Raw genomic sequence first — 16,003 nt, 5'->3', positions numbered from 1 at the left:
TACTCTATAAAAATACTGAATCAACGTTATACACCTGAAACTAATGTAATATTATAAATCAACTGCGATAATAAATAAATAAATGAATAAATAAATAAATGATTTGATAAGACAAATGGCTTGTATCAAAAAAAAAAACAAAAACGGACTTCCCTGGTGGCACAGTGGTTAAGAATCCACCTGCCAATGCAGGGGACTGGGTTCAAGCCCTGGTCCAGGAAGATCCCACATGCCGCGGAGCAACTAAGCCCGTGAGCCACAACTACTGAGCCCGTGCTCCACAACAAGAGAAGCCACTGCAATGAGAAGCCTGCGCACCGCAAGGAAGAGTAGCTCCCGCTCGCCGCAACTAGAGAAAGCCCACACACAGCAACAAAGACCCAACGCAGCCAAAATACATAAATAAATAAATAAATAAATTTATTTTTAAAAAAACAAAAACAAAATAAAGCAGCTTATGCTGAGCTTTAGATTAAATCTCAATCCATTACTATAAATTATTAGTATCTGATTTCTTCCTAAAACTCACAGCACTCACTATATTATCTAAATGACACTTACATAAAACCATGTAAGTTTATCAAAACTGAGGGGGAAAGATACAAGTGTAGAGATATAGTCTATGAAACAAGAGAACAGCTGAAATAAGACCCTGAGTTCTACAGCAGTTCTTCCCACACCTATATTTCACCTTAAACAAACAAGTCACCTTATTAACAAACTATCAAAAGAAATAATTTTGTGCTAAATGTTTACAATCTTCAACATTTGGAAAGATAGATATTTTAACGTAAAAAATATGTAACTAACATACAGAAAAGGGTAGGTAGATATGAGCTGGAAAAATAAAATTCACTTCCATGTTTATCACTCAGGCAACTGTTGATCTTTCTATTTCCCAGAAGTGAAAGTCATACAAAGGGAAAAAATAATAATAATCCAAAACATCTTTCTAGGATAATCTAATTGCAAAGATATTGAATCAAGGATGACTATCTTTCCTAACAGTTCACCAATTAAGAAAATCTATTTTTTTAAAAGAGTTTTCACGCCAACTTCATGAATAGCTTCCAATTTAGAAAAAAGTCCACGCACTAAGAGAAAGTAGGGACTCTCTGTATTCTTGCCCGATATATAATTACTGGAAACATAAATTTGCACATTTTTGAAAGGTGATTTGACATTATCTATCAGAACTGGTAAAAAGTATATTCTTTGACTCAGCAATTCCATCTCTGGAACTTACACAACCGAAATACTCATCAAAGTGGGAAAACATATGTAAAAGAAACTGGAAACACCTCACATTTCCATCAATAGGACACTGATTAAATAAACCACTTTACATCAACACAGTAGAATATAGCCACTGAAAAGAATACTGAAGATCTACTACAGGAAAATGAAAACACATTTATTATATATTGTTAAGAATAAAGTTATAGAACAGTATTTATAACATGACACCACTCTTATTTTTAAATACAAAATTAGACACCTATTTATATATTTATCTCTATTTGCTTAGAAAAATCTGAAAGATGTTAGTGACTATATTTGGCAAATGTGGTGTCTACGCTATTTACGGTTTTGCAATACATCTGCACAACCTTTTATTTTATATTTGTCGTTTGTTTAAAGAAAGCATAAGAACAAACAATGGTTAAAAACACAAATTCTAAAGCCAGTAGCTTGGATGTGTAGGTCTACCATCTCCCAGCCACTCTCACGTGTCATCCATTTAGATGGCTTCCCCCCACCTGTCCACTCCCCCGGCCATGAGTACAAACTGTGATATTTTACTCCAAGCTCACCAAGATGCCACAGTTCCATAACTACATGGAGAACAAGCAACTTTTTCCCACCTGCTAAAAGCCCTGAAATATACTCCACAGTAAAAAAAAATGCCTTATACACACACACACACACACACACAAAACACGTACCCGGAATGCTGCAAGAATGATTCTTGTCACTTTCTCTTTGACCGATTCTTGCAGGATGTCGGACAGAACAGGAATGATGTTGTAGCGTCGCAGGTGTTCACACATCTGAGGACTGAACGCCAGGAGCCATATAGAAAAAATCATCTGATACTGGAGCTGAAAGCCACACTTGTTACTCAGAACTCCCATGATGCTGAAAAGGAACACACGTTGAGAAAACATTTAACATGACAGCACAACAGGAGAGAAGAAATAACTGATTGTTCTTTTTGCGCTAATGGATCAGTCTCTGTGAATCACGTCCTCTCTTTTTTCCCCCGAAGGAACGAGCAAGCCAGGCCCCTGCTCACAGAGGGCCAGTCCTGCACGGCGTCACGTAAGCCTCTCTCCGGAGTCTCAAGGACACCACCGCCCTCGCTGCAGGGAGCACGGCCCACAGAGGGAACAGTAGGAGGACCCTGACGGACATTCAAGAAGTAAAAGCCTCAGGACATGGTGACACGGCGGATGTACATCTCAGTGAAGCCAGACGGTATAATCAAGATTTTCGGTCTGGACTGAAAATGATCCAAGAGGATCATTTATAGCTTTAAAAATATTTAGGAAACTCGACAGAGAAAAGAGGAAATGAGTTTGGAAAAAGCCTGTTATGCGTCTGAATTTGACACACAGCCAATCATCAAATTTGGGGTCAGAACCTCAGAAGCTTCTAGTTCAGCCTCCCGTCTTACTGATAAGGAAACTGGGAAAGCGGTGTGGAAATGACAGGTTACACCAAGGAAAGCGCTAAGGAAATTTCCCCGGGGCACACCTGCATTCACACAAGGGACAGAAAGCATCAAATCAGACGGCTAAACAGCGACCAGAGGGGCTAAAGAGAAGCCCAAATCCACAGAACGCACAACACAGAGCGCGCGCTAGTGTAAACTTAGTCAGTAAGCACATATCAGCATTGGTTCATCAACTGAAACAAAGGTATCACACTAACAGCAGCTGCTAGTAACAGGGAAGACTTTGGGAGGGCAGGCACATACGGGCACTCTCTGTGCTTCCAATTTTTCTGTAAACCTAAAACTGCTCTAAAAAAGAAAAGTCCATTAACAAAATTAAATACACTTTAAATCTAATTTTACGATTTACAACTACTAACTTGGTGGAAGGCTTATATTTGTGCCATTTCCCCATTTTTGTGATTTGTATACACTTATAAATTCGCTGAATTGCCCTTAATTTTCTCATGCATGATTTCTCCCTTGAATCTGTTCTACTTTTGGTTGGTACGTAAGGCCTGCTTTTATTTAATATTGATGTCAGCATTCAACAGCGGTCAGAGCACAGCATTTTACGCTATCAGCACCCTGGTACCTGGCTTCCTTTGCGCTCTGACTGTTCCACTTGTTAAGCTCAGCCTGCTACACTCTGGGATGCTGAGGCTGACAATTCACGTTCCGCGTTCCCCATCTCCGCTTTCCCCGCTGGCTCGGCGACAGGAGGTGCTCGCGGCTCACTCAGGGATGGAGGAAGAAGGGGCCTCTCCTGTCGACCTCCTGTTCCTGCCAGCATCGCTTCGGCACGCTTCTTCACCCGCGGCAGCGGCTGAATTCATCCTGCACGGGCTCTGGCAGAACGAGCGTCCCTGCACCCTCGAGACACCAGCACCCGCCGTCTGGGTCCCCGACCTCGAGCGTGGGGACCCAGCCCCAGCTGAGCTGTACTGTCCCTTCCAGGCCTGAGCTTCACTTCATGCAGCCCCTCCTGCAGCCCGTGGACCCTGGCAACTCCAACCTCTTACCTTTGCTCCCCGCTTTAGGGGTAGTAGGATCTCTGACACTTGAGAGTCCCTTTATCTGTTTTCAGAAACCCAGTTCACAAATGTATACCTAGGGAGAATTTAATTTCTTCACATTAAATTCTCTCTGTGAAAAGGAAAAATTTTTAACGATGAGAGGGGCGAAGGAGAGTTCAAGGCCAATACACTGGTGCTCAGACCCAGACGGAAGGTCTCAAGGGGAGGCGTGCTCAGCGATGCGGACACCGCAGAGAAGCTGAACAGAGTTAAAGTGTGCCCACAACAGACGGGATTCTACTGCAGAGACAAGGTGGTCTTCTACACCCAAATATCAACCACAGAAACGCCCTAACGAAGCAAAATAAGGCCCCTGTTCACTGGAATAAGGCAGGGATTCCCTTAGGGGCAAGAACCCTAACTCTGAACCCAGTGAGGCAGGAAGAGCAAGCTAAGGGGGACAAAGGACACAAAGGCCCAACAGAAACCCAAACACGGTCATTTAACAAGTATCTGTTGAGGGTCTATGTGGCAGGTACAGCGCAAGGCACGGGGACAAAATGGGCAAAAACAAGACACCGTCCACACTCCTTGAGAGCCCAGTGCAGGGGGAGGGAGGATTCCCAGAGGCCGTGGCCCTCGAGCTGGGCCTGAAGAACCAGCGGGTGCTAATTACCTTGTAGGTCTCTGCTCTGCCTCGCAAACTGCTGAGTTTAGTGTTACTTTTAAAGTCACTGGAAAAGTTACTAAAAGATGCTGTGGCATCCTATGTGCTACCTTTGTTAGGTGTTTCATACTTTCCAGCTAGGCTGTATATCTCTTAAAGGAACGGACCACATATGTTTCCTTTACTCCCCATAATATATGGTATAACATCACGCAGAGAGCGCAAAAAACACAAACTGTCAAATCCAAGATTAGAAAGGTTAAGGTCCATGACGCCAAAATAACTATTTTGTGCTCTGCTTTTTAATTAAGATTTTTCTTTTCAAATCATGCCAACGCAGGGACTAGGGAGACAAACAGCTGACCACTGGCTGATGTGCACACTTCCTGCTGTTCGTCAGACCCATGGGCCCCTCGCATCTCACCACGCAATATTTTTTTTTTAATCTTACTTTTCATTTATATACTACTTTATACTTTCAAAATACTTCAAATGTCAGGATATAAATGTTCATAAATGGCCGTTGGATTGGGGGAAGCAATTACCCCAGCAAAAGCCCCCTTTTAGCTCCAGTATTTAAAAAATCAGTGCTAATCTTCAGACTTTCTAGTGAAGTCAAAGCATACTACTCTTGGTCTTACACGGGCCCAGAAACATTCAGAAACAGTGTGTGTCATTCGTGTAACCAAGAAGGAAAGAAAGGAAACTATGCAGAGATAAAAATGTCCTGGGGTCTTAAACCATCAGTCCTCTTCCACTCTCCTCAAACAGGCTATGCTTACAATTTTTTCTCCTCTCAGGATCCCTGCTTGTGATTTGAGGAGCATCAAAAAGGAAAAAAAGAAAACTTTCGACCCTAAACAAAAGAAATGGCAGAGTAAAAAGTACGTGATTTCTTTCTAAAAAAGTGAAAAAATTCAATGACTTTTCTAAATTGCCCTACTATCAGCAAGTTAACATATTCTACCTTTATTAATGCCTGTTCTCAACCTAAAAGTCTCTGTATTAATTTGATTACTACTAACCTTGTTAGTGGGCATTAGCATATCAAAGTGTGTAGGTTGAACATGGAATATTCTAGATTGTACTTATGCCTGCTCTTGTTGCTAAACTGAATAGTTAATACTGCTTACCATCCTCCAAATTATTAGTGCCAACAATATTTTGAACAGCAGCATTTCGTTAGCCTCGGTCCACTGGACCAAATTCTAGTATTTGAGTTTATTTTTTGAGCAATTATAACTATTTGTATAAACTGCTGTTTCATGACTTTTATTCTCTCTTACAGGTCTTCCAAAGAACAAAAAAGAAAATCTACTTTTTGTTTAACAGAATAAAATTCAGTTTATCTTGCAATTACAATACAGGTCCATTGGACCTATTTATAAACCTAAGATACACTATGTGATCTTGGTGAGTTTGTTAACTATAATTTGAAGAATCACACTATTTCATCATCCTAGATCTTATTTCATCATTATTCATCCATTATTCTCAACTATGCTAATAAATATTGAAGACTAAAATTATAAGAAAATTGGAGAATGACGGAATCACCTAGGAAGATGATATAATAGTGAAAGAAATAATTATCCTTTCTTATTGTATTGCCCAAAATACTGCATCACTTTTAAGAAAGTAAAAAGACTGGAAACACCACCTGTGTAGTCCACCTTTAAGTTTCTGTGCGGAAAAGAGTTAACGTCATGGTCCGGAGACAGCTATCCTCAGAAAGGGCTGCCTGCAAAGCTGGCCCTTGGCTGACTTGCGGGAATTTGACTGGTAATCCGGTCCCTACACGGAACCCAAAGTTCTCCTAAATGACAGGGAAAACTAAACTGTGTGCACAAACAAGATGCTTGTGCTGAGCGCCTGCTCTCCTGCTGGAGTCTGGAATGTTCCATACGAGGCAGAGGGAGCCGACCTGACACACCTCCAGGGAAACCAGGGGCTCTGAGTCGCTAGAGAGAGTCTCCTGCACAGAAACCTCACACAAGACTTTTTTTTTAAAAAAACCTTCTTTTAGATGATTAAATGTATTCATTTCTTTGAAATTCTCAAGGAGAGATGCTTTTAAATGTTACTCCACAGTCAAAATAAAGGGCGCTCACCAGTTCACCCCGTCTGCTTCCACCCAGGCAAAGCGGTACTCGTTGACTCGGAGCATCAGCTGCAGACACCCGGCCACACACTGCACATACTGAGAGCTCTGTGCGGGGAGAAGCACAGCGTTTAAACCCGGAAAGCACTTCAAGTCACAAGGTCATGCAGATAGCAAACTCTGGAGTGGTTTTTACTAGAGTTTCTTATCATCTGAAAAGTCCAAAAGTCTCAAATATTTTTTCAAAAGTCAATCCTTGTTGCTCTTCTCTCTTCCTCCTAGAAATGAAGCTGACTTCTTTTGCCAAATTAAGCCTACATGGTTCAAGCCCACTGAACACATCCAGTCAGGGAAATCAAGGAACAAAGTAATTATGCCTCTGATATGGTTTGATAAACAGCTTATTACCTTGCAATGTTTCACTTAGCCCCGAACAGAGGCACGATACAGAGACTACTGCCCTTCATAATTATACAAGTATCAAAGAACAACGATAAAATGAAAGAGATAAAAGTGTATGCTTTGAGACAGGCCCATATTTGAATGATCTCGAGCAAGTTTCCGAACCTTGTCAATGCTCGATTTCTTCATCCTTAATGAGGATGATACCCCAAGCACCCTGAAAGGGTGCTCTTAGGATTAAGTAAAGTAATTCATTTCGCACAGAGCTGGACATGTCACAGAAACTCAATAAATAAGAACTTAAAAAAAAAAGAAAACTATACAGCATATAAAAAGTCTACTTAAACACTTGAAAAAGACTGATTTATTTTTAAACTATCAGTTCAACAGGCACTATGTTAGAGAAATTGAGGTGAAATCTGAAGCTTGAAATAAATAGAATAAATATCCCCAAGAAGTTGCACGCTCCTCCACGTTAGGAAAGCTGGGAGTAACACCTGGCCTGGGCGCCTCCCTAAATATTTACCATGAGCCTTACATCTATAAGAAATGGAGGGACAAGGGGAAATTTCAGACTCCAGCCTTAAAGAACATGCTAACAAAAAGAAAAAAGAAAGAAAGGAGAGGATCGTGGATGCCATATAAAGTCACAAAACCTAACAGACATGATGCCACTTCAGCTCTATGTTTTAATTTAAACTAAGTTTGTTAAAACCTAACACTTCAAAGAATTCCAGGCACTCAAACACAAAAACACAATGATATACTTAGTGGAATAATCAAGAGTTATCATGAAAAGGTTATCTTAGATTTTACCTAGAAAGTAGTGAACATAGTTGCCCAAAAGCACACTGTATCCAGTAACTTAATTTGCCTGAAAACCCAAAACATTCGCAGAAATTAATGACAAAAAAAAAAAAAAAAGTGAATTTTCAGCTCAAAAACAATCGTCCATAATAGGAAAAAAAAATATGTATTTTTCCAATTAGGTCAGCAGCTAAGTAACTCTTTGTGAAAAGGAGAATTCCATGTGCCTTGTTTAGAGAGAGAGCCTAAGCAAGGTTTCTACAATAATGAATAAAAGGCAGCCTAGGGCACTCTCTCCTCTTCCATTTATCATCGATTTCCTCTCAACACGAGAATTTCTTGGTTCACTGTAAGTCTTTTTCTTGTCTGTGTCCATTTACCCTACTATGTTGAAATACATGACACATTTAAAAAATGGATTCTTCGTTGCTAGTTACAGCTTCAGGACTCACGTATAAACGAGCATATAAAAGATGCTGTTTCAGCACTATTTACAATAGCCAGGACATGGAAGCAACCTAAGTGTCCATCAACAGATGAATGGATAAAGAAGATGTGGCACAGATATACAATGGAATATTACTCAGCCATAAAAAGAAATGAAATTGAGTTATTTGTAGTGAAGTGGATGGACCTAGAGACTGTCATATAGAGTGAAGTAAGTCAGAAAGAGAAAAACAAATACTGAATGCTAACACATATATATGGAATCTTAAAAAAAAAAAAAAAAGGTTCTCAAGAACCTAGGGGCAGGACAGGAATAAAGACGCAGATGTAGAGAATGGACTTGAGGACATGGGGAGGGGGAAGGGTAAGCTGGGATGAAGTGAGAGAGTGGCATGGATATATATACACTACCAAATGTAAAATCGATAGCTAGTGGGAAGCAGCCGCATAGCACAGGGAGATCAGCTTGGTGCTTTGTGACCACCTAGAGGGGTGGGATAGGGAGGGTGGGAGGGAGGGAGACGCAAGAGGGAGGGGATATGAGGATATATGTATACGTATAACTGATTCACTTTGTTATAAAGCAGAAACTAACACACCATTGCAAAGCAATTATACTCCAATAAAGATCTATTAAAAAATAAAAAAAAGATGCTGCTTCTAACGGTACTGACGAACATAGCTGCAGGGCAGGAATAAAGAGGTAGACATAGAAAATGGACTTGAGGACTTGGGGTGGGAGGGGGAAGCTGGGGCGAAGTGAGGGTAGCATCGCCATATACACACTACCGAATGTAAAATAGCTAGCTGGTGGGAAGCAGCCGCATAGCACAGGGAGGTCAGCTCGGTGCTTTGCGATGACCTAGAGGGGTGGGAAAGGGAGGGTGGGAGGGAGGCTCAAGAGGGAGGGGATATGGGGATATATGTATGCATATGGCGGATTCGCTTTGTTGTGCAACAGAAACTAACACGGTATTGTGAAGCAACTATACTCCAGTAAAGATCTATTAAAAATTTTTTTAAAAAGATGCTGCTTCTAAAACTGCACTCTCTCCTGTGATGCACCATGAGGCAGTCCAATACCAGTCCAGAAATTATTTTCAAAGTATACAGTGAAGGCAACACTGATGAATGACTGAGTTACTGTCTTCAATTAAACAAAGTAAATTGTATCACTTCCTTACCTTTCTCTCACATTGTCCTGTTAGTCTCAGGTACAAAGTTATTCAATGAGTTTTTTAGAAGAAAACAGTCGGCCTTCAATCAACCCAACGAGCCACCCACCGAGTCTTCCCCCACACAGAGGTCATTCAAACACTGCTGGAGAGCGCCGCACAGCCACGCACAGCCACCGGGCAGTTCCGCGCTGCTCTCGCTGCCGTCCCCAGGGCCACGCTCACACCTTCACCTCTACCCTCCTGTCCTGCTCTCTTCCCTCACCTCAGCACTAAGGGAAGAAACGGAGACCATGAGCTAGCGAGTCACTGAGCTGCCAACCTCGCGCCCCCCAACTGCACGTCGCTGGCCCTTCGCACTCCCTCCCACCGAGCAGAGGCAGACCGTTCTTCCCGTCCAGGACCCACGGCCCCAGCAAGGCCCGCGTCCCATTCCTCCCACACAGCGTTCCATCACTCAGACCCCTCCCTGCGGCTCCAACCTCTGTTTGATAGGTTTCCTCTCCTCAGCTCCTAAATATACTCAATCTTTCCCGTCTTAAAATTATCCCTAAACCTTGTACCAATCTCAGCATCTTTCTTCCTCCCAACGCAGGAAGTTTTCTTGAGAGAATCATCACCAGGTTCTTACCTCTCTGATACCTTATCACTCCACTAACATGGCAAACGCTAGGATCAGCAGTGACCTTAAAGTGCCAGGTCCAACAGTTACTCTCCCCCAGAGAACCAGACCTCTACCTCCAGCTGCTTCCGGGAAAGCTCTCACTCCTCCTCTCTCCAGCTGAACTGACTCACGGCTCCAATGTTAACTCCACCACCATGAAAGAAAGGCAGTAATGTAGCATAACAGTTACGAACAAAGGCTCTGGAACCAGCCTGCCAGGCTCAGCCACTTCCAAGCCATGTGCCCTTGAATGAGCTTCCCACCTATAAAATGGGGATAACAGGGCACATCCTGTGGGGCGCAGGGATAACCTCATTAACTAATATATGACAGGCTGGGCTGAGAACCAGCTACAGTATGTACTCTCAAACACACAAACCTCCCTGGTAGAGAAAAACTAACTTTACTTCTCAACATATTAAGAGAACATCATTAGATAAATTTTCCAATATTGCTGAAAATGCAAATTCTCCTATATTATGGTGGAATAATGACATAAGGAAAACAGCAACTGACAGAATTCACCTTGCTGGTGAAGAGGGTCTCCCAGATCCATATTCTGCAGAATTACAAAGTAATTCAAGAAGTGAGGAATTACAAAGCAAGTAGGCAACGAAAGATAAACATAAAAACTGCAGCGACAATGTACCAGAGTAAAACTCATGCCATAACAATGTTTACAGACCAATTTTCAATATCCACCTCCATAATGCTGGGATTTAAGTACAAACTAAATGAGAAAAAGTAAAGATAATATTCCTCTAAATTTTGGAATCAAGGGCGTAAAAAAAAAAAAGACGTCTGCAGTGCAGAGAAGAGCACCTGTCTCAGACGCAGTGGAAACACACGTGTGTCCAGTGGTATCAGCGAAGCACAAAGCTGAGTTTGTAGAACACACCATCGACCAAAATAAACCCCAGAAGCCAGTTCTACATGAAATCCTCCAGGACTGGTGATTAACCAATCCCAAAAGTATTCAACGTGTCATGACTATTAAATGAATCTTTTCTCATAGAACTAAAAAGTGAGTGTGCACATCTTATGTGTGATTTTTGCTTCTATCATGACGTCCACTTTAGACACTAACGCAGGACAACATCAATGCCAAGAGGAAACGGGAACAACGGGAACTCTCCTACTTTGTTGACAACGTGTAAACTGGTTTAGAAAAGTGATTGGACTGCTGGACCTAAGCTCACATGTAACCTGTAGCCCGGCAACTCCATTCTAGAAGTGCTCCAGGAGTAAGTGGTTACATCTACCAAAGGCCATGTACAGGATGTTCATAGCAAGATATTCACAACAGCCAAGAACCAGAACTAACTCAAATATCCATCAATAAGAGTATGGATAATATTCATTTAATAGATTACTACACAGCAATAAAGAGATGAATTACTGCCAGGTACAACGTGAGTGACTCTCACTGACACAATACTGCACAAGAATTCGGACACACAAGAGTTCACACTGTGTATGATTCCACTTTTATGGAGTTCAAGGTCAGGCAAAACTAATGCATAATAACGAAAACCTTTGTGGGAGCCGAGGCAAAGGAAAGTATTCAGTAGGACACACGATGTATAAATGCATTCAGCTGAACATTTAAAAATCTATTTTACTCTATGTAAGCTGTAGGAGAACAAGATTTGCCATCTTAAATGGGTCCCTTTGGCATGAGGATTATTTTAGGGTGATTATTTTTTTGAAAGCAGAGGATTCAAGAAGTCTGTCTTTTTACCTGCCCCTTAACTGCCTAAAGAACTCAGACAAAGGCCCTGGTCCAGGAAGGGCACTGTCACCGGAGATCTACAAAGCACACGGGTCGGCGCTGGGGGGAGCTGCACAGGGCTGGGAGACCAGAGTCCTCTGTGTGTCCCACTGTCCCTGGGGGCCCAGCAAACATCTGTCACCAAACATCTGCTTTCCTTCCCATCTCCATGTGAACTGCCTTCTCCCCGCTGAAGTCCCCCCCGCCCCGGCACCCCCTTCTTCTCTCTCAGGCGCCACATCTGCGGCCTCATATTACGGGGCCCCTGTACATACGTAATTAAATCTGATTTTCTCCTGTTAATCTGTCTCACGTCAATTTAATTCTTTGGCCAGACAGAAGAACCCAGAAGGAGCAGAGTGTAATTTTTTCCTCCCCAACAAAGTTATGACATAAAAATAAGGGACCAAAGAAAGGAAGGGAGGCAAAGAGGGAGAGAGGTTATGTCAGTCAGAAGTTCTGCCAATTTATCTTTGGCAAATCACTTTAAACTCTTCAAAATTGTTGTCTCATCAATAAAGGAAAGCAATACCAGCCCAATTTTAAAAAAATAGCCCTAAATTAAAAAACAAAACAAAAACCTCTGCTACTCAAATCTGAACCCACATCAGTTGAACACAAAACAACTCTAAGGTACATTATCATCATTATTGTTCTTGTTGTTATTATTACTTCATATTCAGGAACTAAAACACATATAGTGCAAGAATTCTCTTGAAGTTGGCTTATTAAAAGAGACCCTCTACCCTCTAGTCAATACTCATAAAATACCTATATTAAATTAATACCTAAATTAACTTAACATAATTTCATTTTAGACTTAAGTCTTACCAAGAAAGTAATTTCACTGTTAATTTACAAATTTATAAATCTCCTTCAAGTATTGCTTTCAATCTAATTTTCTTAGGCGTATAATTTAATTACATGACTACTGGGATTCTTTATTGTAGGAAAAAATTATTGCAGACTTAAGAAAATATGATTTACTTTATAAATCACTGCTTTGTATGCAACTTCCGAGAACACATCCAATGTACAATATTAGGTTACCTTATTATTGTTATTGATGTTATAGTTTGAAAATGATATGTAAAAGAAAGTCTGGTACTGAAATACTTTACCATTTAATTTTCCTTTGCATTGCCAGAATATACGCAATCCTTCCTAATCAGAAAAGCAAAACTGACAGGTTCTTATCTGTTCTCCTTTTCTTAACATTTATTCTTTGCATATATTTTAATGATCCACAATGTTTAAAACGTACTAATTTTGTGGTAAGAGGATACAATGAAGATCATCCAAAAACTGCTTCAGGTAAATAGCAATGCTCTGGAAACCTGCACCAAGACACGTAATTGATTGTGAACTTCTCTGGGTCCTCACAGACTTTACAAATCACAGGCTAGAGGGGACCAGAGTTAAATAAGAGGGCTGCACTATGCGAATTCCTGACGCAGCCCCTCATTATCTGGCTACTCGGGTAGCACTTTTGATGCACTTATGGACAAACAGTGAAGAACCAAATCGTTAAAGTCCTCCAACTCTTCTGAAAGACTGAAAAGTCTTAAATTAAAAACAGAACCTTAAATTTAAAAGAGTCAAAGCAGTAAAACTACCTTCACATTAACAAGGATATTAGAACTGTCAGAGAAAACAATTTAAGGAGTGTGGCCAAAAGCCAAAAAAGCTAAGGTTGTTTTTTTTTCCCCCTTTCATTCTAAAATGTTGTTATTACATGCTAAAACATGGATGAATCCTGAAAACATAAGCTAAGTGAGAGAAGCCAGTCACGGATGACCACATATTACGTGACTTGTGTACAGATAGTGGCCAGAAGAGGTGAATGCAGAGACGGAAAGTAAGTGAGTGGATGCCAGAGTTTAGGCGAGGGGGTTAGGAATGGGGGTGACTGTTTCGGTGGACACGGTTTCTTTCTGGGGTGTTGAAAGCGCTACAAAATCAGATGGTGGCAGTTGTTGCCCAACTCTGTAAATATACTAAAACCAATGGCAAATGGAAAGATTTTATGGTATGAGAAACAGATTTCAATAAAGCTGTAAACAAGCAAACCAAAAAGCCTACAAAAAACTGCAAGTTTACTTGCTCACTCACACATGCCAGGTTTCCAGGTGCTCAAGAGCCACGTGGGGCTACCAGAGTGGACACCGCAGATATAAAGAACACTGCCGTCACCCCAGAGAGTTCTACTGGACAGAACTGCTCCAGAACATTAAAAGGCAAGATAAGACGAGCGATATGGAGAACCTGGCAATCTAATCACGTTACTTACTACCAACGAGACCATGTCCATCCAGCAATAACCAGGGCCGGAGCAGGTCTACAACAGAGAACAGGACGCGGGAGCGGAGAGTTACCACGGTCCCCTGCACACAGGTATGAAAGAAGCTGGACAGAGGGAACAGAATGCCCAGATTCTCCTGACTCCTCCAAAGGCTGGGAGAGATCACGGTGTTCCTCTTTTTGTCAGGGCAGCAGCCCAGCAATCAACATCTAAGCTGGGCGACGTCCTCGGAAACGCAGAAGATTGATAATTCCCGTGCAAGAGCCAACAAAGAACTGAACAGACAGTTGAAGGTAAGTTAGGGCAAGTACATGTCATGTGATATAGTTTATATTTTTATATTTAGGTAAAAAACAACACAAATCATTTTAGAACATTTCATTATATAACGTCATTTAAATTAAATGTCTGTAATGATCCACTCGTAACGTATGATGATGATTCTGTGCCATTTTAAAAGTCAAGACTGTTGCATCCTGCGAATTTCTCATTTTGCTGTGTAAAGCTTTGTTCTGTTTGTTTTATACTGACATCAAGTGGCAACGGCACAGAATGCAGTTTACCAAACTGCTTTTCTATGCTGCCTGAAAACCTAAAGGGATTTTAAGATATAACATGGATATTCTTTACAAGTCTGAGTAGGTGAGGCAACTTGGAGAATGCCTGAAGCTCCAAGTCCAGTCCAGGTGCCTCAGAATCCTCTAGGCAAGGAATTCGTCTCCTTGGGGGTTCTGCCACCATGAGCGATGACCTTGGGCAAGCGGAGTGCCTTTCCAGCCTCACTGTGCATCCCTAAAACGTGGCTTATGGTGAGACCGATGTCAAAGATGGGGTGTGAACATTCAAGGAGATGTAAATGCAAAACGACTAAAACACTGCCAGGCACACAGGAAGAGCTCCACACATACCAGCTACCAATTCTGATCCCCCTACTGAAATACAAGTATCAAAGGAAGTGCTAACACCTCTCTGTCAACTTCGTTAAGTCTGCCTTCCAAGCTGACAGCCTTCTGAAAAAGCAGGAACCTCCAGCAAGAGACAGGGGGTATGTTCAGGTGTGAAGGGCACTAAACGGAAGAGAGGGGGACACCAAAAGCCAGCTTTTCTTCACTCAGAATCACCCCTGATGCTAATTCCGTTTGGGATATACGTGTCTGAGTCGACCAGATAAACCACTTTGACTAACCACTGCCAATTCAATAGATCAGCGTTGTTTTTCCCACACACCGGACAGAAAAGAGCAAAAGAAGAATGTCACGTCACCAGAGCTCGCACCTCACTGCGTGAGCTTTACTAACTTCCAAACACTTTAATAACCACTTAAGTTTATTCCAAAAACACCTTTCAAAAATTTTACAAATAAGTCTAATTAGACAATTTTTCAAATCAAACAATTTTTCAAAATTTCAAACTGGTAGAAAGAAACTCAAGTCATGTAAAATAAGGATTCCCAATTTAAACATCTGCTTATGGCTGAATATCCAGACTTCGAACCTACCGCCTCCTTCCCCCACCCTGGCCCCAAGACTGCCCACTTAGTTCTGTACCCTGTTCTGATTTCAGAAGACGCGCGGCCATTTTCCGGCCTGGCGCACTATTTGCCAAGTCCCTCGACCCGTGCCCCAAGAGCAGCCCCACTCCTGGCTCTGAGAGGGCCTGTGTCGCCCTCTCGTCTACGAGCACACGCAGGGCGCGGCCTGCGGGTTGTGGACACGGACCCCGCGTGGCCCCCACACAGCTTCGCTGAGGTCTAGCACGGGCAGGTGGGAGACACCATCCTCGGAAGGTGCTTTCCGGTTTCCCAGAGATACTTCCAGCAAAGGAAGCTGAATACGCCTCACCTACCTTTCTAACTCTCCCCCCACCCCGCTCTCGGCTGGCGCTATCCAGGCCAACCCATACTTGTCCAAATCTGTTGGCAATTCTTGAACTAGT

The 16,003-nt window shown here is 42.0% G+C and overlaps 1 protein-coding gene across 6 annotated transcripts in view; it reads right to left on the bottom strand.

The window, feature by feature from the left end:
* ATP6V1H (ATPase H+ transporting V1 subunit H) overlaps positions 1 to 16,003 on the bottom strand; it is a 71,633-nt gene that overhangs the window by 27,005 nt on the left and 28,625 nt on the right. For all 6 annotated transcript variants that reach the window (XM_036830858.1, XM_036830862.1, XM_036830857.1 and 3 more), the window contains 2 exons: positions 6,511 to 6,608; positions 1,947 to 2,139 (listed from right to left, as the gene is read on the bottom strand). In XM_036830858.1, the coding sequence (XP_036686753.1) occupies positions 1,947 to 2,139; positions 6,511 to 6,608 (291 nt within the window). The remainder of the gene's footprint in view (positions 1 to 1,946; positions 2,140 to 6,510; positions 6,609 to 16,003) is intronic.

Source organism: Balaenoptera musculus, chromosome 17 (genome assembly GCF_009873245.2).
Source record: "Balaenoptera musculus isolate JJ_BM4_2016_0621 chromosome 17, mBalMus1.pri.v3, whole genome shotgun sequence".
Taxonomy (NCBI): domain Eukaryota; kingdom Metazoa; phylum Chordata; class Mammalia; order Artiodactyla; family Balaenopteridae; genus Balaenoptera; species Balaenoptera musculus.
This window is presented reverse-complemented; position numbering and strand designations above follow the sequence as displayed.